General features: G+C 46.5%; 1 protein-coding gene across 1 annotated transcript in view; it reads left to right on the top strand.

The window, feature by feature from the left end:
* NAT8L (N-acetyltransferase 8 like) overlaps positions 1-21393 on the top strand; it is a 61703-nt gene extending 40310 nt beyond the window's left edge. Inside the window, exon 3 of the mRNA XM_069074212.1 lies at positions 20857-21393. Coding sequence (XP_068930313.1) covers positions 20857-21224 — 368 coding nt within the window. The 3' untranslated portion in view covers positions 21225-21393. The remainder of the gene's footprint in view (positions 1-20856) is intronic.
* Positions 21394-24906: the final 3513 nt, after the last annotated feature.

Here is a 24906-nt window from a genome sequence, read left to right as displayed (position 1 = left end):
CAAGAGTTGCAGACTTGGGTGGAGGGAGTTCCTTAACTCATGCTCCTTATACCAGTCACAGGTCTGGTTCCTATTTCTAACAGCACAATGATATTCCATGAAACTTTTGTACCATGCTTTGTTCAACTATTCCCTACTCAGTGGGCCCATGATTTTTCCCCCCAACTTTTCACTCTGCTAAGAAGTGCTGCCATGAATAAATCAGTACATTTTAGACCTTATTTTTGGTCATAATGTAAAGCGTTTTTGAAGGCTTATTTGCCAATTATGGGCCACTCTGCTGTGCTCAAACAAAATGGCTGGAGGCCATTTTGCAGTTGGGCCTGGGCCAAGTGTGCAATGTAGTTGAAACCAAAAGGCCTAGTGAGATTTTGGGCTCCCATGAATAGATATCTTGTATCCAGAAAGAGGTTAATAGATGATGTTTCATCATTTTCTGCCCGGGCTAATGAGGCAGAATGCATTTTGAGTTACTGTGTTCAGTTCTGGTCACTGTATTTTGAAAAGGACATTCACCTGCTGGAGCCCATCCAGAGAAGAGCATTGAGGGAGACTGGACACCGTGTCATATGAGGGTTGTGGCTGCTAGCCTAAGGAAGTCACAGGAGTGACTTTATTACTGCCCTCTTGTTGTATGGAAGAAGGATTTGACTTCTTCTTCTTAGGCCCAGAGGGAGAATTAGGAATAAAATGAGGCAGATTTTGGCTGCCTTCCTACCAGAAGGGCCACTTCAGGAAGCAGTGAGCTCCCCATTGTTGGAGGTCTTTATGAAGATGCTGGGTGGCTGCTTGCTTAGGGATTCTGGTTCAGGTATGGGATGATGGAACAGGGGCCTCCTGAAGTCCTTTCCAGCTTTGAGATGCCCAAAGAAGCAAACTCATGAGCCATGAAGTCCAGGCTATATGGACACAGCCCAGCCAAGACTGAGATTTTCTCCCTGCACTGTGCCATGATAGCTGGAGTCAGGCCTGGCTAGATGGGCAGGCTGGGACCAGGGTGTGATGTGTGCTAGAAAGAGTCTAGGGCTGGAAGGCAGGAAACCTGGGTTCTATTCCTGAGTCTCAGGGGACAGGGGAGAGATTCCAGGCTGGCACAGAAATACACCACAACATCATTTGATTGCAAGCTCTGTCCTTAATGTCAGGGTCTGGATTATATAGAACTTTGTTTCCCCAGTGCTAAGCAAAGGGCCTTGCATATAGTAGGTGCTTAATAAATGTCCTGTGAATAGAACTGAAAAATAATCAAAGTCAAAAGGGTCCTTGAAGGTCACCTGGCACAGAGGTTCTTAACCTGGGTGTCTATGAACTTTTTCTCTCTCAATTTTGATAACCATTTCAATATAATTGTTCAATTCTGGGAGCCAAATTAGGGCACTGACCCACAGGTAAGAGGTTGTGTAAAGAAATAGCGATCAAGAAAACGAAGGGAGGAAAAGCAGAAGGAGCCAAGTGAGGACACACAGGGGAAATCGGTGATGGAGGCAGCACAGTTCTGAAGGTGGTCTGGGACTGGTGGGGAAGGATCCAGAAGAACGGAGGGGCTCATTGATGGTATTATTGCAAGGGGGAAAAAAAGGATGCCTGGGAAGAGAGCAGGAGTTACTTTGTCATCTCAGTAACATCCCTGAGAATGATCCATTTATGGAGGGCATCCCCAATGGAGATGTGAGAAGGCTTCTGCGGACTTGTCTGCAGTAGGCCCTGTCTTTACAATCACACGTAGTTGTAATGCCAAGCAAAGGCAACGTCCCAGGGTTCAAAATACCAGCATAGGTGCTCTCCATTTTATTCAGTGAAAAATTAAGAACAGAGAAGATCAAAATATGACATCATTCAAAATACAGCATTTACTAAGTGTGATTTAATCAAGTACTACTCCATCCCTGGACATTACATTCATTTAATCAATCACAAAGCCCCTGTTCTAAATACTACTGCACCCCTAGGCTGTACATTCATTTAGTCCATCACAAAGCCCCTGTTTTCAAATGGAAATTAGTTTCCAATCATAAGTAAAGTACATTCATTTATTCAATCACAGAGCACAAAAAGGTCAAAAGTTCCCCACCCTTGGATCACAATTGAATCTACCCCAGAGTTACAACAAGCTTAAGCACATCATTTAATACCCAAATGGAGGTATTTTCTTCATTTTGACATAAGGCAAGTTCTCAGCAATCTTTGTTCCTAGGGAGACAAAGCTTAGCAAGGCCACAAGATACATTGCCAGTCTCTTCATTAATTCATTCTCTGTCTGCAGAACAGTCCTAGGACCCCTGAAAACATTAGCAAAACCCTCTTCCAGGATTTCTGTAAACATACAACAAGAAAATCCTTCTTCAGGGCTTCTGAACCAACAGCAAGGTTCCAACGCTTCTGCAACAACAGCACTGTCCTTCACCAGTGGACAAATCTGGTAAAACTTCATCAAAACAGAAAGACAAAGTACCAGCATAACAGCCATATCTCCTCAGTCCTTGGCAGCTATGGGTGGCAGGTCTCAAAAGTCCTGGGCAATTCAAAGTGGCCCCCAGCAATCCTCTCAGTCTTTCTCTGCCTCCACGATGCTGCTTCCAAAAAGTTCTTCTGCCTCTCTCTTGTGTCTCTCCAAATTTTCATCACCAGCTCCTCCCAGTTCAGCACTCTCTTTTCAGGTCAACAAGTCCATCCCACAAGTGGGATTCACAAGCTCTGGGTTTTAATCAAACCAAAAACCAAGCCAATACAGGGGGATCTTTAAATTACATTACTATTACAGCAGTTAATGGAAAAGTATAGAGAATCTGCCATCTTGCTGAATTTACTGTTTGTTGATTCCCTGAAGGCATTTGAGCCCAGCAGAGCAGAGCTGAGCAGGAAAGCCTTTCCTTCTGAGAGGAAGGAGTCTGCCCTGCCTCTGTCAGTATTATCTGAGGCACCTTGACAGGTGGGACCATAGAGATAACTTTGTCCAGGGATCTTCTGGTTATTAGAGTCAAGTGAGGCATAAGACAGGGAGACAGAAGCATGCTCACCAAAGGTGCCTTAGAGGAGCAATGTGTGATTGAAAAGGAGGCTAGACTCAGTCACAGGATATTGGTTCAAATCCTGACTTGGCTACTTATCAGCCTTGTGACCTTGGGCAAGTCCCCCTGGGTCTCATTCTCATCTATAAAACAAAGGAGTTGGACTGAATCAGTTGGACGCTGAGATCCCATCTAGCTCCAAATCTGTGATCCAGTGTCTTATCCAAAGCCCAAATGGAATAGGGTTCTCTATGGGACTCCCTAACCATCTTCTTCTTCTCCTCCTCCTCCTATTCCTTCTCCCTTCCAGGGGAGAAGGCAGGGCAATTGGGGGTAAGTGACTTATCCAAGGTCACACAGCCAGTAAGTGTTAAGTATCTGAGGCCGAATTTGAACTCAGGTCCTCCTGATTCCAGGGCCAGTACTCTATTCACTGTGCCACCTAGCACCCCTCCTTAACCTTCTTTATGTCATAGATCCCTTTGGCAGTCTGATGAAGCCCATGGGTTCCATCTCAGAATAGTGTCTTTAAATGCATAAAATGAAATATATAGGATTACAAAGGAAACCAATTATATTGAAGTATAGTTATCAGGGTATTAGTTTGATGTTCACATTCCCCCTGAAATCTACCCACAGACCTTTTAGTCTGTGGACCCAGCTGCTATAGAGATGGGATTCTCCATGTATTCCTGTTTGTGGACAACTTCGTGCAGATTCTTTGGAGCCCCAAACACCAACAGGGGCTGTCAGTGAGAGCCGTGGTATTCAAAGGAGATTGGCTAAGGTCCTTGCCACCTCACCCCTGGATTACTGCAGCAGCCTGCTGGTGGGTCTGCCTGCCTCAGGTCTCTCCCTACTCTAGCCCATTCTCCATTCAGTCACTGGTGATTTTCTTAAAACACGGGTATGATAATGTCCCCTCTGTACTCAGTAAACTCCAGTGTTTTCCTATTGCCTCCAGGAGAAAATACAAAATGCTCGATTTGAGTAGCCCTCCTGCCTTTCCAGGCTTCTTACTTCCCAGCACACACTCTTCAGTCTAGTGACATTGGTCTCTTGGTTGTTCCACAGACAAGACACTCCATCTCAGCCCTGGGCATTTTCTCCAGCTGTCCCCCCGTGCCTGGAATGCCCTTCCTCCTCTCCTCCAAATTCTCACCTCCCTGGCTTCCTTTTAGTCTCAGCTATAAACCCACTTCTCTATAGGAAGCTTTCCCCAACACTTCTTAATTCTAGTGCCTTCCCACTGTTAATTATTTCCTATTGATCATGCATATAGCTTTGCTTTGTATATTTGTTTGCATGTTGTCTCCCCTGTTAGAGTGTAAGCTCCTTGAGGACAGGTTAAAGGGGTCTTTTGTCTCTTTATATCCCTAACCCTCAGCAGAGTACCTGGCATGTACCGTGTTTCCCCGATAATAAGACACTGTCTTATTAATTTTTTTTGGAAAGAAAAACACCAGAGGGCTTATTTTCAGGGGAGGGCTTATGTTGTCCTGCCTCAGCTCTCCTCCGCGGCACTGCTCTCAATGGCGCCAGCAAGCAAATCACTGGGGAAGAACAGGATGACGCGCTCACTGCTGCAGCTCTGATTGGATGCAGCTCGGAGCGCGGCGTGCGTTTCACCCGGGGGGGGGGGGGGGGCGGTGCATACAGAGGGTACAGTAATGTAGCGTGTAGCGCAGGGGATCACCTTCACTACAGTAGCAATCTCAATAGGGATTATTTTCGGGGGAGGGCTTATTTTAGAGGAATCTTACACAGTAAGGGGAGGGCTTATTTTCGGGATAGGTCTTATCGGGGAAACACGGTAGTGGGGCACTTAATGAATGTTTATTAAATGAATGAATGAATAAATCCATGCCAGAAAAGCAGGCAGATTGTCCAAAGTGGTACATGCAGTTGGGGGAGTGGGGCAAGAGGACCATTGGGTTAATCAATCAGAACATGACTTTTGGACAGGTTTCAGGGGTGAACAATGATTGGGGCCCAGACCTCAATAGGAGACCCAGAGTGGACCAGACTGCCTCTAGGAAAGCCTCATGGTGTTTTGGGGGAGCCCAAGCTGTTCCCTTTGGCCAAAGTCCATCTTTTGAGTAGTTTCTGAGTATTCTTGATTTTGGTAAATATGGGAAGATTAGGATTTCAGGAAAACCAGGATGGCTGGTGGCTGTGGCATGATGGAGAGATAGATAATGGGCATGAATCAGCTGCAGCCTTTATCTGTTGTGATTTTTGTGAAAGAATCGGGGCAAAAAGAGAGCATCAAACATGTGTATGACAAAGAAAGGAGGTGGGCCAGTCATATATACATGGGACTGCCTGAGGGTTTCTCTGATAACCACGTCCTACTAAATGAACAGGAAGGTGTGGATGGGCTGCTATCTGCATACAGGAAGGGATTTCCTATACCCTGGAGATCATGGAGGCAGAGCAGAATGCTGAAGTGTAAATAAACGTGTCCGTAGGAGTCTGAGGACAATGGGAAGGGGCCTGAGACAATGCCAGACAAAGAAGGGTTAGCCTGAACGTGAAGGGGCACACAAGGACAGTCTTTAAACTTCATTCCCTTTTTGGTCATGGTTGCTTGAGCTGGCATAGCAGAGGAATCCAGGAGGTCTGGTTTAGTCAGACTGCAGCAAAGCTAAAAGTTAGATTAGGTCTCTTGTGTTATTCTTGTATTAAAGGTGGAGTTTTGTGGACTGGGCAATAATGCACTAGATGAATTCAAAACTGGGTGAAGGGGCAGGCTGGAGGAGTGGTTGCTAATTGTTTGGTGCAAGCTTGGCAGGAAGCCTTGGGAGGGCCTCTCCAGTGGAGGGCTTTAGCCCTGGACTATTTAACATTTTTATTAATGACATGGATGCAGGTGTGGGCAGCATGCTCATTGGTTTTGCAGTAGGGAGGGAGAGCCAGCACATGGGATGCTGGCAGGATCCAGACAGACCTTGAGAGTCTAGGGTGTTGGGCCGAATCAAACAAGATGTGAGCTCCTGGGAAGCAGGGGCTGTTCTGGTCCCTCACTCAGTTCCTAGCACAGACATGTACCATGTCCTTGTTGAAGAGATGAAACTCTCTAGGAATAAATATAAAGCCTCAGACTTGGGTTTGGGAAAAAAAAAAAACAACTTCAGATGCACAAAGTGGGGAGACATGTAGTTGTTCTGAAGAAGATGTAGGGGTCTTAATGGACTACAAGCTCGATATGAGTCAGCAGGGAGATGAGGCTGTTGAAAAAGTTAAAGGGACCTTGAAGATCTTACATGAAGAGAGGCATAGATGTCCTTGCCAGGGCAATCTGGAGTCCTGGTAAATGGGATGGTGCCCACAGGAGGGCAGCCAAGGGTGGCATTCTTGTGATGCGGAGGCCAGGTAGCCTGCACCTGTAATCCTAGCTACCAGGGAGGCCGAGGCTGGTGAATCTCTTGGGCTCAGGAGTTCTGAGCTGTAGTGGGCTGTGCTGATGGGGTACCCACACTAAGGTCAGTATCCACATAATAAGCCCTTGGAAACTCATCCAGGGAGTATGGAGGAGGGGGTGCCAAATATGCCTAAGGAGAGGCTAACTGGCAAAAGTTGGAAATAGAGCAAATCAAAACTAGGTGTCCCAGTGGGAAGAGCATTGGGTTTGGAGTCAGGAAGACCTGAGTTCAAGTATGGCCTCAGCCACTTAACTATGTGATGTTGGACAAGTCACTTCAATTCTAGCTGCCTCAGTTTCCTTAATTCTAAAATAATAGATCTTAATATATTATAATAATATATAATAATAGCACCTACTGCCCAGGTTTTGTGAGGACTACATGAGATAATATTTGTAAAATGCTTAGCAAAGAGCCCAGCATGTAGTAGGCACTTAATAAATGCTTGTTTCCTTCTATCAGCTGATTAGCTGTGGGGTCAGGCCGCGATGCATGTCCCACTTGGGGAATATGGGGGGACCTAGTCTAAAAAGAATGAGGAACTGTTGGAGGAGTGGGGAAAAGAAAAGATCCGGGTGGGATACGGTCATTGTCTCCAAATATTTGAAAAGTTGCCACATGGAAGAGAGATTCTGCTTATTCGGTTTGACGTCAGCAGCTGTGGGTGGGAGTTTCAAAGGTTAACTTAGTTGTGTGGTCAGGGAAACTTTGTGAACGTTAGAACTGGCCCAAAGTGGAGTGGGCTACCTGTCTTCTTCCACTGGAGCCCACATCTGGGGAAACAGCCCCTTGGGAAGGGTGGGCAGTCTATCCCAGAGGTCACAGCAGGACACCCTGAGAGAGAGGCAGGAAGCAGCGTCAAACCATCCCCACCACCATGACCACCACCTCCCCTCGGACTTAGGAGACAGTCCAAGACCCTGAACCAAAGAGCCTTGGAAAATCCAGTGCTCCCCAGTCCAGTTTTCAGTCTAGACACTGTGGCCATTGTTGACAGAAGCACTCACTTTGAAGGAGGTGCTCACTTTCTTCACCACCCCCAATATCGACTCTTGACCAACTGCCAAGTGCCACCAGGTCACTGGTCTTATTTCTAGTCCAGCCCACACTGCCATCTTGGAGGCAACCCCCATGGAAATGTGTCCTGGCTACTCTTCCTGCAACCACAGCTACTGAAGACCCAGAAAGGGAAGTTCTCACCACCAGAATCCTTCATACTGTCAGATGGTTCAACATCAGGAATGGGTAGGATTCTCTCAGTGAAAATGACATCAAAGAAGATGCATTCCCATGTGCTGTACCCTGAAGACCATGGGACCTTTCCATCCCATGTAGCTGGAGGCTTCTCTATGTGTTGTCCCTTCTATTAGGGGATGAGCTCCTGGAGAGAAGTGATTTTCTGACTTTGTTATTTGAATCCCCAAGGCTCAGCCCATTGCTTTGCAGGGAACAAGCATTTGTGAAGGGCCTACTCTGTGCCTGGCATTTCTCATTTGAGCCTCTGCACATAATAGGCATTTACTAAGCACATTTATTAACTTGATGAGCTTGTTATAGTAGAGATTTTTTTGGGGGGTGGTGAGATTAGGCCTAGAGGCAGTCGATGTGCCTTTCAGTTTTTTTTTTTAAAAAAAAAAAGGCTTGTGATTCACTGATTTGAAGAGCTGTCATTTGTAAGGAAGAAAAGACTTCTTCTGCCTGACTGCCTGACTGCAGGTATATATGGAAGTGAGTTATAAAGAGTCAGATTTTGTTACTGTTGTTCAGTCACGTCCGACTCTTCATGGCCCCATTTGGAGTTTTCTTGGCAAAGATGCTGGAGTGGTTTGCTGTTTCCTTCTCCAGCTCATTTTACAGATGAGGAAGCTGAGTCAAACTGGGTTAAGTGACTTGCCCAGGGTCACACAGCTAGAAAGCATCTGAGGCTGGATTTGAACTCGGGTCTTTCTGACTCTAGGATTGGTGCTCTATCCATTGTGCACCTGGCTGCCCACACCAGATTTTAGCTTGATGCACTGAAGAACTTTCTAACAGGTAGAGAGCTATTTAACCAAGGGAAAAAAGCTACTACTTGGAGAAGTAGTGAGTTCCCTGTCCCTGAAGGTATTCAAGAAGAGCCTTCTGCTCTGATACAGGTTAGACCAGCTGCTCTCCTAGGTCCCTCCCAGTACTGCTACTTGGGGTTCTAGTGTCTTCAATGAGAATCACTCAGACTGGCGTCTCAGCATCCTATCCTGTATAGCTTTCTCTCTGTTGCAAAATCTTGTCTCACCCTGGAAATCCTAGAGAGAGCCTTCCAGAGTGGTTCAGTGTTCTGAGGGGCATCACCAAAGCCCCTCCAGATGCCAGTGTGGTTGAGGACCATTCCAGTGAGGTGTGTGTTTTCCTGATAGTGTAAAGATGGGCCCTGGAAGGCTGAGCCAAGGGGAGACAATGTTGAAAAAGATTAGGAAGAAGTGATGATGAATGGGTGGGTGGATGGATGGAGGAATGCATGAAAATGCATTTATTAGGCACTTACTGTGTGCAGAACACTATGCCCAGTGCTGAGGATACAAATAAAGAAGGCGGTCCCTGCTCTCAGGAAGCTCCTGTTCTAATAGGAGGAGACAATACATATGGCTGGTGAAGTAGGATGGAGGTAAGGTGTGAAGAGTGCCATGGCTCTGGGGACATGTTGAGAGGTAGGATTTGGTTTGTGGCCCAGATTGGGACCAGAAAGCATGGCATCATGAAGCTACAGAGGACCTTGAGGGCCATCTGCAGATAGAGGGCGCAGTGCATCCAGCACCGGACCTGGATTCAGGAAGACCCAAGTTTACATCTGGCCTCCGACACTTCCTAGCTGTGTGACCCTGGGCAAATCACTTAACTGCTCTGTTCCTCAGTTTTTCCATCTGTAAAATGGGGATAATCATGGTACCTACCTCCTAGGATTATTGTGAGGGTCAAATGAGATAGTTGTAACGTGTTTAGCAGAGTGCTTGACACACAGTAGGTGTGTTAGCTATAATTTTCATCATCATCATCCATCATTATTATTATTTTATGGAGGAAGAAATAAGAGGAAGAAGTGGCTTGTCCCATATCCCATAGAAAGTTGGTTTAGAACTAGGGACTTGAACCCATGTCTTATGACTCCGGTGTTTACCCAAGTGAGCTGCCTTAATTAGACCTTTGAGGCCCTCTGCCCATTGGTGCCCTTCATCAGCTCTCTGAACCTCTAGGTTCAGGGAGAGATGGAGGGAAAAGCTTTAAGCCAATCAGTGAGATGCTATTTGTCTTCTCTTCTCATCTCTCTGCTTCCCATTATGGACAAGATATTGGCTTGGCCTTCTTGGCTGCAGCCTGAAAACTTCCAGGCAATATGTATAGGCAGCAGGGCTTGTCCTTCTGGGACGGGGGGCTCTGTGGTGACTGGCCTTCTGCCTTTGGCCCTGTTGGGACTGCAAGGAATCATTTGTATTTCTCTTTGGAGAGGCAGGGGCATACCTTAAGACAGCTCTCATGCAGCTCCCACAGACTCAGGCCCACTGTATCCAACGAGAACATTTTCAAGATCACTTCCCCAAACTTGGAAGGCTGTACAATCTCCTCCAAGATGCCTGCTAGGATGTCATTGGGATCTTGGAACAAAACCTGCTTTGCACATTGATGTTTTGTGGGGATATCTAGCTGCTTGGTGCAGTCCCATCACCCTGATGCTATCTCATCGGCTCTGCCAATATGTGACATTCCCTTCTCAAAGCCTCGGTTTCCTCCCTTGTAAAAGAGAAGCCTAGAGGATCTCCAGAGTCTCTTTGAGCTCCAAATCTTCAAATCTTCCCTCAGCCTCTCATTTTGGGTTTAAATTATGGGTAGAGATACAGAGCTCACAACCTGAAATAACCCTAGTTCTCCTGCCTTTTAGTGGAGAAAATGGGAAAGAGCAGAAGAAATGGAGGAATGGGATGTGGAACGTGAGAGGTGGGAGCACCTTCTGGTATTGCCAAAAGGGCTAATTCGATACCAGGGTGCCTTGGGTAGGTTGGTGGCTCAGTGGATAGAGTCCCAGAGTCAGGAAGACTCATCTTCCTGAGTTCAAATCTGATCTCAGACATTGACTAGCTTTGTGAGTCATTTAACCCTGTTTGCCTCATTTTCCATTTCTGTAAAATGAGCTGGAGAAGGAAATAGCAAACCACTCCAGTATCTCTACCAAGAAAACCCAAATGGTAGGTTACAAAGAATCCGGCATGACTGAAAACACCTCAACCAAAGAATGTGTTGAGAGACTTGGAGTCCCCAGGCAGTAATGCTCCACTTAAGTCAGAACACATCAGAAGGAGGGCTGGGCTCTGTTGTGGGTGCCATGTTGGAGGAAGGACGTTGAGCAGCTGGACAGCACCCAGAGGAAGGTGACTCAGATGGTGAAAGAACATAACCCTGAGCTGCAGAAGGCTGGTTGAGGGATGCCCAGAGTGGAGAAGAAAGGGCTTCTGGGGCCATGAAAGGCTGTCCTATGGAAAGGGTTTTTCCTGGACTCTGGCCCCAGGGGGTGGAGTTGGGAGCAGTGAATGTGAGTCTCAGAGGCAGGTGTAGACTTGATGGGACGAAAGTCTTTTTTTTTGTTAACAATTAAAGCTCACTTTCGTCCAACATCTTCCTCAAAAGTGTAAATGGCCACTTGTTCGGACTGTTGTGGATGTCAGAGTCTGGCTTTGTTCAGAGTCCTTTGGGGGTGCTGGGGGATTCCTCAGAGCCTGGGAAAGAAGGACTTTAACAGGGGAGATCAGGTTGGGGATCTGTGTTGTCAAGTACTTGGTGACAGGATCCCCAAGGGCTGGTGTGAATGCATACAGTGGATGAGTTTCTTTGCTGCATTCTAGATGGTACAAAATAGTGCGTACCCTGTCAAAAGCTTTCTCATTCTCCCCTCACAACAGCTTTGGGAGGTAGATACCATTATCATTATCTATCTTCACTTTACAGATAAGGAAACTGAGGCTGAGATAGGCTAAGTGACTTACCCAGGGCCAACCAGCTAGTAAGTGTTAAGGAGCGGGATAGGAACTCAGGTTTTCCTGACTCTTCAGTTCAGCTCTCCCACCCACCTCAACATCCGACTGCCCAGCTCTGCATGACTCTTGCCTTGTAGCTGAGACTGAGTTTGGGTCCTGGTGGTGAAAAGTCTGGGTGCTTAGTGCTTATGGATGCCCAAGGCAGAAGGAGCTATTTCTTGACCTCTTAAAACCTTTCAGGCCTAGCTCAGGAACAAGCTTCTATGATGGGGTGGGCAATCTGCAGCCCTGAGGCTACCCATGGCCTTCTAGGTCCTTGGGTGTGGCCTTTTGACTGAGTCCAAGTTTTTCAGAACAAATCCTTTTATTGAGGGGATTTGTTCTGTGGCTTTGAATTCAGTCAGAGGGCTGCACTTGAGGACCTAGAGGGCCACCCTATATCTATATTTATTTATATATCATATTATATTATTGGATTTGTTTTGTGGTATGTTCTGTGATAATACAATATGAGATATTATATCACATTATAATATAATTATAAGGGACTTATTTTGTGATGTTTGGATTCAGTCAAAGGGTTGCACTTGAGGACCTATGGGGCTGCTTGTGGCCTCGAGGCTGCAGGTTCCCCACCTTTATTCTATGAGAAGCCTTCCTTGATCCCGCATAGGCACAGTCTATGCTTTCTCCCTCCTCAGATTTCTTGTCTTTACTTCTCTTCACATGTGTTGTATCTTCCTGGCAGAATGTAAGCTCCCTGAGGTCCGGGGCTGCCTTTTCATTGTCACTTTGTGTCCCCAGCCCCTTGCTGGGCCCTTGCAATTAGTAGATGCTTCCTAAACATTCCCTGAGTTTAATTGGTTGTGGGGAAGCGAATGTGCTTGTGTAAAATACTAAGGGACATTTATCTTACTTTGCTGCCCCTTGTCAGAAAACCAGGCAGAACGGGCTCAGCACTCTTCTTACTGGAGCCCAGCTTTAGCTGCACAGCCTGGGAAATACGGACATGGCCCCACCGAGGCAGTTTACCCTGGGGCTTGTTGTTCAGCCGAGTCCTGCTCTTTGTGACAAGTCCATGGGGTTTTCTTGGCAAAGACACTGGAGTGGTTTGCCATTTCCTTCTCCAGCTCATTTTATAGATGAGGAAACTGAGGCAAACAGGGTCAAGTGACCTGCCCAGGGTCACATAGTTTAGTAAGTGTCTGAGGCCAGATTTGAACCCATATATTCCTGACTCCAGTGTTCTTTACACTGAACCACCTAGCTGACTCATGTGCTATGTGCCTAGTCCCATGAGGGTGTTGTTGAGAAGTTTCCATTGTGTCTGACTCTCTGTGACCCCATTTGGGGTTTTTTTTTGGCAGAAAAACTGGAGTGGTTTGCATTTTCTTCTCTAGCTCATTTTACAGATGAAGAATGAGGCAAACGGGGTTAAGTGACTTGCTCAGGGTCACACAGCTAGTGTCTGAGGTCAGATGATTCTTCCTGATTCCAATCCCAGTACTCAAACCCAGTTTGTTCTTCCCTATACTTGGGTAGAAAGATATATACATATAAATTATATCTATATCTATATCTATCTATCTATCTATCTATCTATCTATCTATCTATCTATCTATCTATCTATCTATCTATCTGTCTGTCTGTCTGTCTGTCTATCCATCTATCTATACAGATACATGCATATAAGCAAACAGGGCAGTCCTTTGCCTCAGGGGGTGCCCATTCTAATAGGGGAACACTGGCCCATAATGGGGAGCTCAGGAGCCCTTGAAAACAATCCAGTTCTAAAGAGACACTTGGTTCTTCTCCCCATATCAGAATGTCACCATGCGGTCCCTTTCATTTGCTCAAAATAAACTTACTTTTCCAGGATTCTCTTGACTCTTGTATTTCTGAGTTCTTCCTCAGCTCTAGTCTTTTCATCATCAGATATACCTGAAAATTCTCTCTTCCATTAGAAGACCATTTCCCCCTTGTGCTATCAGAGTGAACTTTGCAGCCTCAGTTATCATTGGTAGCTAAGTGGGGCTATTGTACAGAGTGCTGGGGACCTCAAGTCCTGGGTCCAAATTTGGCCTTAGATGCTTCCTAGCTGTGTGACCTTGGACAAGTCTCGACCTCTGCCTCAGTTTCCTCAACTGTCAAATGGGAATCATAATAGCACCTCCCTCCTAGGGCCATGGTGAGGATTGAATGAAATAATATTTGTAAAGCATCTAGCACAGTGCCCAGCACATAGTAGGTGCTGTATAAATATTAGCTGTTGTTATTGTTTTTTAAAAATATTTTTAAAAAATTTATTTATTTTTAGTTTTCAGCATTCATTTCCACAAGATTTTGAGTTACAATGTTTTCTCCCTGTCTTTCCCCTACCACCCACCCCAAAATAGCAAGCCCACTGAATACCCCTTCCTCCAATCTGTTCTCTCTTATATCTTCCCCCTTTACTCCCCTAACTTTCTAGCAGGGCAGGATGGATTTCTATACCCTAGTGCCTGTACATCTTATTTCCTAGTTGCATATAAAAAACAAATGTTTTTTAAACATTTGTTTCTAAAACTTTGAGTTCCAGATTTTTTTCCCTTCCTCCCTCTTCACCCATCCCCACTGGGAAGACAAGCAATTCAATATAGGTTGTACATGGGTTTTTACCCAAATCATTTCCATAGTTGTCATATTGTGAAAGACCAACTATATTTCCCTCCATCTTATCCCGCCCCCCACTTATTGTTTTTCTCCTTTGACCCTGTCCCTTTTCACAAATGTTTGCTTCTAATTACCCTCTCCCCCAATCTGCCTTCCCTTCTATCATCCCCCCTCCCATCCCCTAACCCCCTATTTTCTTGTAGGATAAGATACCCAATTGAGTGTTTATATTATTCCCTCCTTAAGCCAAATTCAATGAGAATAAGGTTGTTCCATTCCCTTTTGACTTCCTGCTCTTCTCCTCCATTGTAACAGTTTTCTCTTGCCTCTTTTATATGAGATAATTTACCCTAATCTATCTCCTCCTTTCTCCTTCTCCCAATAAATTCCTCTCTTACCTCTTAATTTTACTTTTTAGATATCATCCCTTCATATTCAACTCATCCTGTGCCCTCTATGTATACATGAACATACATATGCCCACACTCACATATGTATTTATATACACATACATCTTCCTATATGGATGTATATGTATATATACACATATATTCCCTTCAACTATCTTCATACTGAGAACAGTCTTATGAATTACAATTATCATTTTTCCACATAGGAATATAAATAGTTCAACTTTAATAAATTCCTTATTTCTTTTTCCTTTTTACCTTCTCATGCTTCTCTTTCTTCTTGTATTTGAAAGTCAAATTTTCTGCTCAGCTCTGGTTTTTTCATCAAGAATGCTTGAAAAACCTCTATTTCATTGAATGACTATATTTTCCCCTGTAGCATTATACTCAGTTTTGCTGGGTAGGTGATTCTTGGTTTTAGTCCTAGCTCCTTTGACCTCTAGAATATCACATTCCAAGCCCTTCAATCCCTTAACATAGAAGCTGTTAGGTCTTGTGTTATCCTGATTGTGTTTCCACAATATTCAAATTATTTCTTCCTGATTCCTTGCTGTATTTTCTCTTTGACCTGGGAACTCCAGAACCTGGCTATAATATTCCTAGGAGTTTTCTTTTTGGGATCTTTTTCAGGAGGTGATTGGTGAATTTTTTCAACCTCTATTCTGCCCTCTAGTTCTAAAACATCAGGGCAATTTTCCTTGAGAATTTCTTGAAGGATCATTTCTAGGTTCTTTTTTTGATCATGGCTTTCAGGTAGTCCAATGATTTTTAAAATGATCTCGCCTAGATCTATTTTCCAGATCAGTGGTTTTTCCCATGAGATATTTCACATTGCCTTCTATTTTTTCATTTGTTTGGATCTATTTTATAGTATCTTGATTTCTCATAAAGTCATTAGCTTCCAATTGCTTCAATCTAATTTTGAAAGAGTTATTCTCTTCAGTGAGTTTTTGAAATACCTTTTCCATCTGGCAGATTTGGCTTTTTAAGGCATTCTTCTCCTTACTGGCTTTTGGAGCCTCTTTTGCCATTTGAGTTAGTCTATTTTTTAAGGTGTTATGTTCTTCAGTGTATTTTGGGGTCTCCTTTAGCAGGCTGTTAACTTGCTTTTCATGATTTTCTTGCATCATTCTCATTTCTCTTCCCAATTTTTCCTCTACTTCTCTTACTTGATTTTCAGCATCCTTCTTGAGCTCCTCCATGGCCTGTAACCAGTTCATATTTTTCTTGGATGCTTTTGATGCAGGAGTTCTGACTTCACTGTCTTCCTCCCACTCCATGCCTTGATCCTTTTTGTCCCCAAAAAAGGCATCTATGGTTTGATTATGTTTCCTGGGCTTGATCATCTTGCCAGTCAATTACTTGACTTTTGAGCTCTTTGCCACAGTAGAACTTTGCTTCCAGAATGAAGAATGGGTTTTTGCAGCTGCTCGAGCTGTTTGTTGTGTGCTCTCTCTACAGACACCACAAACTCTCATTCACTGGTCACACACCCCAGGACCACCACCCAAGACAGTGATCCAGATCCAAGCAGGTTAAAGCAAGAGTGATTACCCTGTGAATGGTCGCTTGGTCCCCCCGCAATCTGCAAGCCAGGAGCTCCTGAGACAGCCAGGCAATAGAGGCTGCACAGCCACTGGCCTCCACAGCTTATTGCCTCGGGGGCAGGGGGCAGATAGTGCTCTTGGTCCCCCTGTTCCCCCAAAGTTCCACACTGACCTTTTACCTTCTTTTTGGCATGAATGGGTTGATAATTCTGGAAACTGCCACAGCTGCTGCTGATTCTCTCTCCTAAAGTCTTCTCTGCCTCGCCCTCCCACCCCTGTCAGGGCCACCCTGGGGCTGGGAACCACACAGATCACAGTAGGGCTTCACTCAGCTCCCAGCCTGGTATGATAGATCCTTCCTGTTGGCCTGCCAGGCTTTTTTCAGCAGGAGCTTTGTTTCTCTTTGTCTCTTTGTGGGTTCCATAGCTCTAAAGTTTGTTCAAAGTCATTTTTTTACATGTATTGGAAGTGATTGGAGGGGAACCCACACAAGTTTGTGCTTCTACTCTGCCATCTTGGCACTGCCCCCTGTTATTATTGTTCAGTTTTTATCTGTCCCTGACTTTAGCTCTTTGGTACTTAAGCTGCTGCTCTTTTTTTGGCTCTTTGCAGTATTTTTTCCCTTGACATAAGAGCTCTGAATTGTGGGCTGTGGCATTCCTAAGACATTTTCTTTTGGGATTCCTTCCAGGAAGTGATGGGTGGGTTCTTCCCATGTTTACTTTTCCATTTGGTTCTATTGCTTTGACCTGTTTTCCAAGTTGTTTTTTATTTTGTATCATCTCTTACATTTTCTCCTACTTTTTTCATTCTTTTGATTTTTTAGTGTTTCTTGCTATCTTATAGAATCATTGATTTCTGTTGGTTTATTCTAGTTTTCAAGGAATCCAGTTACCACTTACTCTTTTCAGTTACTCATTTGCTTTCCAATTCTGTCCTCCAGACCTTTTATTTCATTTTAAACATCTCTTGCTTCACTTCTTAATTTCTTCCAGTTATTCATGGTAGGCCCTTGTGGAATGGTGAAAATGTTTTTTTTTTTTGTCTATGCTCGTAGGTGTTATGTGTGGAGTTACTCTCTGCTTTTGGAAGATTTTTAGATTTGCAATGATTTTTCATACTAGGTGGTGTTTTCTTGGATTGACTCATCTCTCCCGGTTTAGTTCCTGAATTGTGTCAGTCTAAGCTTCTGTCCACTGCTTCCTGCTGCACTGCTGGGTGAGATGATCAGCTCTGTTTCGTCCTGCCCTGGGTTGCCTGGGTCTTTGCTGTCCCAGATCTCTGAGGTTCATGGTCCTCTCTGTGGTCTCAGGACAGTGGTAGGGACCTCAGGGTCTCTGGGCCTGGGCCAGCCCAGTCCAGGTACCCAAGCACCTTATTGGTTGCTGCCTGCTGCCATCTCCTAAGTCATCCAAAATCCTCTTCCTGGGGCTTTCTGACTACCTGGGCCTTCCTTAAGGGCTCCTTCTGCTTCTGCTGCCCCAGGACACAGAGCCAGCCCTGGCCCTCTCTGATCAGGTTGGTAGGCTCCCCTGCGCTAACTCTGGCTTTAGTGCAGGAGATCTTCCTCTTCAATTGTCCTCAGGCTTCTCACTGACTTTTGTGCACTTTGGAATTGGAAGACGTTCCTTACTATAGTTTCTCCTTGGATTTTTTGATTGTTACTTGGTCTGGTGGATGTGAGGGTATTCCTGGAGTAGGTATATGGGAGAAGGGCAATTTCCCACTATTTAGGCAGCTGTCCAGATGGAAATCTGTCCTGTATTTGTGTCATATTCATCACCTAGAGTGTGAGCGTGTGTGAGCTGGTGGTGGTGCATAGCACAGAGCCCTGGGCTCAGAATCAGGAAGACTCCTCTTCATGAGTTCAAATCCAGCCTCTGACACTTCCTAACTGTGTGATCCTGAGCAAGTCACTTAACCCTGTTTGCTGCAGTTTCCTCACCTGTACAATGAGCTGGAGGAGGAAGTGACAAACCACTTCATTTTCTTTGCCAAGAAAATTCCAAATGGAGTCATGGAGAGTTGGACATACTTGAAATTATTCAACAACAACAAAAATAGAATGGAAGGATTTAGAAGTGGAAGCAGTTGAAGGGATTGTCTAGGTTTGTTGCCCACTTTTCCTTCCCCACAATAACATCTGTTACATGCATCATTGTCTTGAGTAGAGTTGCTGTCAGCAAGTTGGGACTCTGGGTGAGTAGATGGTTTAAGCCTACAATCATGGAATCTTTGGATTTAGGGTTGGAAGAAGGGATGTAATAGTAGTAATAAAAATGATAATAGCAGCATTCCATATAGTGTTTTAAGGTTTGCAAAGTACTTTACAGATGTTTCCTCATTTTACCCTTACCACAACCTTGTGAGGCAGATGCTTTTATCTCCATTTTACAGATGAGGACACAGGCTAAGAACGTTTAAGTGACTTGCTTGGAGTCACACAGCTAGTAAGTATATGAGAGAGCATTCAAACTCAGGTCTTTCTGACCCCTAGTCTAAGCTCTGAGCCACCATCTAATTCTACCTCTTCATTTTATGCCTAAAGCTGAAGTCTGGAAAAGCAAATGGCTTGGCCAAATGAATGCAACTCGTTAATGCACAGATGTCAGATTCGAATCCCAGTGCTATGACTCCAAATCTGGGGCTGTTTGCTCTGTACCTGGCTGCCTGCTGGCCTCTGACTGGCTTGGATAGCCCTGGCTCAGTGGAACCCCTTTGACCCTTCCCAAGCAACCAAAGGTTGGCTGGATGAATGAAGAAATGTGGTGCTCTCAGTACCGAGCAGTAGATGTTTTGGGGCAGGGGGAGAGATCGTTATTGGGTGGGAGGATGGCTGAGAAGGACTCTTGAAGGAAGAGGGCCTCAGGTTTGCCGGTGTTATGGCATGGCCTAGTGTCCACCACACAGCCCCACTCCCCAGGAGAATGTGAAGGGAGTGGGACAGAAGGAAGTCTTTTTGCCCCCCAGGCCTGGAAGAAGAGCTGTGGCCTTGGCTCCAGGGGACAAGAGAACAGCAGTCCCTCGGATGGCTAGTCCAGCCCAGTGGGCACACTCTGTCTGTAGTGTGCTTTCTCTAACTGGATGGTGGTATACTGTCTGGAATAGTGTCTGGCTCCATCCTGCCCTGGCTGGGTGATGTTGATGATAAGGGTCTTATTGTAAGGAGGGCACAGGTGGGCTCATGAAGCCTATTCTGGAAGGGGGAAGGGGACAGGCCTGTTGGGAAGAGCAGCCAGCCTTAGGCCAGACAGTAATTGTTCCCTGGGCCTTATCTTATCCCCAGCGCTCACAGTGGGGCCAGGGGGAGCCCTCCACCTAGGCCAGAGACAAAGCAGGGTCAGGGATGATGTCTGCTTTGAACTGAGGCTAAAACCAACTTTGGGCAGACCCTGACTCTGCATTTGTGAACTGTCCCTCCGCTTGGGAGCAATTTCTAGAACTGGTGAGACTTTAGAACGTAGAACATAGGATGGTAGATCTGGAGAGGCCTTAGAACCTGGAAAGTAAGAGGCAGGAAGGGCTTTAGGGATGCTCCTTCCTTCCCCCAATCCAGTCCTTTCATTTAATAGCAGGGGAAACAGACCAGGAGAGGTGAAATGACTCGTAGTGGGCTAGGGGTAGAGTGGGGACCTGAACTCAGGCCTTCTGCCCCGGCTCCACGTTCCTTTCTCTGTGGCTTTCTGGAATTCTGGGGCATTCTGTTTTTGTTTCAGAGGGAAAGGCCTGAGGTGTTCACTTGGGCTCCCTGCGAAGTCTTCCTGCGTTGACTCCTGGCAGAAGGCCCTGCTGTTCCAGGGGTGGAGGAATGGAAGATGGGGACTATTTCTTCCCCAAGAGAGGGGGGACCTGAGGGAGAGGCAGCAGCTCGAGATGTCAGTCAGACAATGACAACAACTGTAAATCTCTCCACAAAAAGCCCCCTTCTGCTTGCCTAGTGCATGGAATAAGCCTGGAGTTCTCCCAGCTTATGTTGGTAGAACACCAGCCCCGGCAGGTACAAAGAACAGTGGCTAAAGTTACTGTAGCACTCTGACATTGACAGATGGCTTTCCATAGATTAGCTCATTTGAACCTCAGAAAAACCCCATTAGGTAGTTACTCTAGGTGTTAACAGACCCATTTTATAGATGAGGGAACCAAGGCTAAGGGATTTGCTCAGGGTTGAAAAACTGGGAAGTGTGCAGGGCAGAATTCCAGTCCGGCTCTTTCAGCCTACATGTCCCACACTCTCTCTTCTCGGCTCAGCTGCCTTTCTTGCTGGAAAGGGTTTGAGGACAGGCTCTAACTTGAACTGTGTATCTCTCTGGGGACCAGTGTAGTAGCTAAGGCCAGAGAAAGCTTTTCACCAGAATGTTAGGCTCCAGGGCACTAGGGGCTGAGGTGTGTAGTGCTCAAGGGACTAATCTTCCTTTGGATATTAGTCTTTTAAATTCTGGAAGCAGACTGGTCTCCAAAGATAACATTTTAGGGCTGGGAGGGAGGGGTCCTAGATGTCCATAACCCAGAAAGTCGGAGCTGAGAGGGGCCTTAGGGACCTCATGCAGTGTGACTGATCCTCACCCACTACCTTGCCAGGAAAGCAGGGAAAGTCTTATTATCTCCATTTTACAGATGAGGAAACTGAAGAAAGGGAGGAGTCACTTGCCTGGTGTCACCTGGCATATTGGTCGTGGAGCCAGGACTTATGAGGGTGTCTTGACTCTCGGCCGGGGGGATTTGTTGGCCATCTGCTTCCCTGGCTGAGACTTGGGGTGGAGCTTGAGCCCACGCCCTCTTTTTCTCTCACCACTAACGCCCATCTTTCCCGCAGGTTCCTGCTTTTGGGTGGCCGTCCTGGATGGCAACGTGGTGGGGATTGTGGCAGCGCGGGGCAGTGAGGACGATAACACGGTGGAGCTGCGCCGCATGTCCGTGGACTCGAGGTACCGAGGCAAGGGCATCGCCAAGGCCCTGGGCCGCAAGGTGCTAGAGTTTGCTGTGCTCAACAACTACTCCTCAGTGGTGCTGGGCACTACTGCGGTCAAAGTGGCTGCTCACAAGCTGTATGAGTCCCTGGGCTTCAAGCACATGGGCGTGGTAGAGCACTACGTCCTGCCCGGAATGACGCACTCCCTGGTGGAGAAGATGTTCTTTCAGCTGCGCTACCACCGCTATCGCCTGCAGTTACGTGAGGAATAATGCGAAGCCCTTTCAACAGCCGGAAAAACCCAACCCAACCCAACCCAACCCAACCCAACCCAACCCAACCGCTATCACTCCGCCCAACCCAATGATTCTCCTTCCTGTTTTCCAACTGCTTAGCCAGCACTTTCATGGATTGTGGTTTGTTTTTAAGTTGTATGGTTTATTTGGCTGATTTTGGGGGGGGGGGGGGGCAGGGTGGGGAAGGGGGGAGAGGATCTGCTTATTTCGTTATTTTAAAACCTTTTTGTGGTAGTTTGGTTTTAAGTTGGTTGCTATCCCATCCCCATCCCTAGACTCCTATCCTATCCCATCTCCGATTTGCTCCCCTCAGTTCTGTCAACATCTGGATGGACTCTGACCAAGATGAAGACAACAGAAATAATAAAAAAATGAGCAGGCAGGCCATCTGCCTGGGCCGGTGGGTGGGGCTGCTCATCACATGAGCACCCCAAACCCAGGGCCCTCCTCCTCATGCTGGGCACCTCCTGAGCCACGTCTCCTGGCTCACCAGGCAGTGGCACTGGTCCTGTGCACCAGTTGAAACAACCCAGTCCGAGCCCATACCCCATACACTCTTCTCCGTCTCCCCCCAGGTAACACTGAGACTTAATTAAGCACAGAGACTGAAAGCAGAAACACTAGAGAAAACCGCCCTGTCCCTATGGCTCCCAGTCCTCCTGCTTTCCCTGGCCTGGTGTACATAGAGCGGCCTCATCGTCCACACACATGCTCTAGGAGCCACCCTGTCCTGTGGATTTTCAGTACCCTCCCCCATCTGTTCCTTAACGTGTGTGCATTTCCCAGCATTATCCTGGCCTGTAAGGAGGATGTGCGCTCTTTGTCCCAGGCCTGGTGGTCAGTGGTCAGTGGTCCACTGGGAGGCCAGCATGGGAGGCCGCTTTGCTGTAATGCATGAAGAGGATGTGCTTGCTTATGCTTGCAATGGCTTCCTCGTAGCACTACCACCTGGGCAACGACCTTGCACTTTTTTTCTGGATGTGCCTCATTCTGCCAAAATTGTCTGAGGGAACCCCTGGTGCATCCAATGACTGAGACTCTCTCCCTCCTCCTCCCCCAACCCCTTTCCTTCTCTCTCTCTCTCTCTTGACCTAAGCCAGCAAACTTAACCCATTGGACCTACGGAGATCCAGTGTAATATAGTGTAAAAAAGAAGCAGCCTCTGATTTCTCAACTCCCCTGCCTCAGGCCACAGCCCACCCCAACCCAGAGCCCTCTGCCAGACTCTGGCATGCCCATCCCCTTGCCTCTTTTGCCACATACCAGCTTTATTGTTCCATTTTGTTAAGGTTTCTCATATTGATTTGTGGTCATATTCCCTTCCCTAAGCTTCCCTTCTCATTCTCCCCCTCCCCCTCCTTATTTTACTTTATGAGTTTATTTTATTTTGGCTGTGGCGGAATGGTGTCATTGAAGCCTAGGGGAGGGCGGGTTCCTATGGCAACACATTTGCACATTAATGTGCCCACCCCATCCAGCCCCTTCAGCAGAGCCTTGGCTGGGGAAGCTAGCATCCCTATTATCCTAAGCATCTGCTTGTTCGATAAGCAGACCAGGCCTGGCCTGGCCCGGCCTGGCCTCATGGCAGCAGCCACCCGCCCGCCTGTCCGCCCGCCCGTCCACCACAAAGGGAATGCGTTGCTTTAACATCGTCCAGTGTGTGCAAGGCAGACTGGGCATGTGTCTGTATGGAGGATGGATGTACAGTGCCTGTCCCCGGGGAGCGGCCCAGACGACAGCTTCTTCTCGCCTGAAATTGTACCTTTTTTTGTAACTTATTTAACAGAATAGCAACTCTGCATGACTTTACTGTCTTGGGAAAAACTGGTAGGTTATATTAAAAAAAAAAACAAACACAAAAACATACAGAAAAACCACACCAAAAAAAGAAAAAACAAAACAAAAAAACTACCACAGCAGTGCCAGAAATAGCCTCTATTTCTGGTCCTGCTTGGCTGGGAGGTGGGTGGGAGGGTGGGGTTTTGGGGGGTGGGGGGTGGGGGTGGAAGAGGGATCCAGGTTTATAAATTTAAAGGGAAACCCCAATTTAGCTTAGTTCTCACACCCAGGGAAAGAAATGTGCTCCTGGTCTACAATGTATTATCATTATTCTGCTTGTCCTTTGATTTCTTTTAAAGAAAAATCACTACAGCGAAATTGACAAGGGACAGCACAAATGTCGATATTTCTTGGACTTTAACCTAGGAAGTAGTTTGGTGTGAAGCACTCAGACTGGTTGAGGGAAGGAGCCAAGGTGGCACTAGACACAGAAATTGCCCAGCCAGTGGGAGCCATGGTTGCTGAAGATGTGTTCTGGTTGTCAGGAGGGTTGATGGATGGAGAGAATCATGTCACTAATGGGAGCTTCCTTGGGCGTAATATGTGCATTGCTTGGAAGAACTGATCTTTCCATTCTAAGGCCATTTGGGTGCCTAGCACAGAAGGGAGGGGATTCTCTGAAGGGGCGGCAAGATCCTTTGCACACCAGCCTTGCGGTGTGTCTGAGAACACCTCCTGTTGGTGCTACTGGAGGAAAAGACCCTGGGAGGGGTCTACTGAGGGTGGATGGGGGAGGGTAGCGGGTGGGATCAGAGGAGAAGTGGCTCCTCTGGGGTATGAGGAAGAGGAGGGCTAACTGATGTCAGATGTGGCATTTGATAGTGATTCCACTCTAAATGCTGGCATTTGAGCCAAGCAGTGAGGGGAAAGCCGCCCTCCTCTAGACTGTGTCCTTGGGGCACAGAAAGAAGGGAGACAATTTAGGTGAGAAAGGACAAGCTAAGGTCCTTGTACCTCCTTACCTAGTGCTGCTAGCAGGGGGTAGAGGGGAATGAAGCCATGGCCCTAAGTGCTTACCCAAACAGGCAGGGGATATTCCCCGGTGGGGCTAGGGAGAGAGAAAGTCAATTCTGACTTCCCTCACCTGCCCCACATGCAGTAAAAAGCCAAGGCTGAGCTGCGGTGGGCCTGGCCAGTGAGGGTCAAACATAGACCATGGAGGCTACATATTTTGAAAGAAAATGAGTTTGTTTAAAGCAGCTTATTAAAGGGGTATGATATATTCTATATTTAAAATTTTTTTAAATACACAAAAACAAAAACCAAACGCAACAACCTTTGTATGCTGTACATTTCTCCTCCCACGGAAGGAAGTATGTCCTCTGGGTAGGAATTGGAATTTTGTAGATTGTACAGAAATGGGCGCAGTATTTTCTTGCCATTTTCAGTGATTTTGTTACCCTGCACTCAATAGACAGATGTGAAGTGTTAGCAAAATTGAAGAAAACAGAACAGTTTGTGCCTTTTTTTCTCCCTCCTGTCGGTTTGGTTTTCAGTGGGGGCTTTCTGGGGGTGGGGGGCATTCTGTGTTCTCTTGTTTGAGATTTCTCTTGGCTGTCGCTGGCACATCACTGCACTACAAAAAGGAAAATGACCAGTATTTTCTCGATGGGGTGGGGGTGGGGGGGGAAACAGAGAGTGACTTGGGTGATTTTTTTTTTAACTGGGGTTATTTATCGAAAGAATGTCGCTGGTTTTCTTTGATTCCTGTGCCTTTGTAACCTGCCTCACCTGTAGCTGTGCTAAGCCAAATCTGGAGCCAAGGGTCCTACCCCCCCCCAAGGGCCGAAGGGACAGCTCCTCTGCCAACCTCCTGCCA

This window comes from Petaurus breviceps, unplaced genomic scaffold (assembly GCF_028583685.1).
Source record: "Petaurus breviceps papuanus isolate PSGF00001 unplaced genomic scaffold, PetGlider_PUasm1.0 140, whole genome shotgun sequence".
Classification (NCBI taxonomy): Eukaryota; Metazoa; Chordata; class Mammalia; order Diprotodontia; family Petauridae; genus Petaurus; species Petaurus breviceps.
This window is presented reverse-complemented; position numbering and strand designations above follow the sequence as displayed.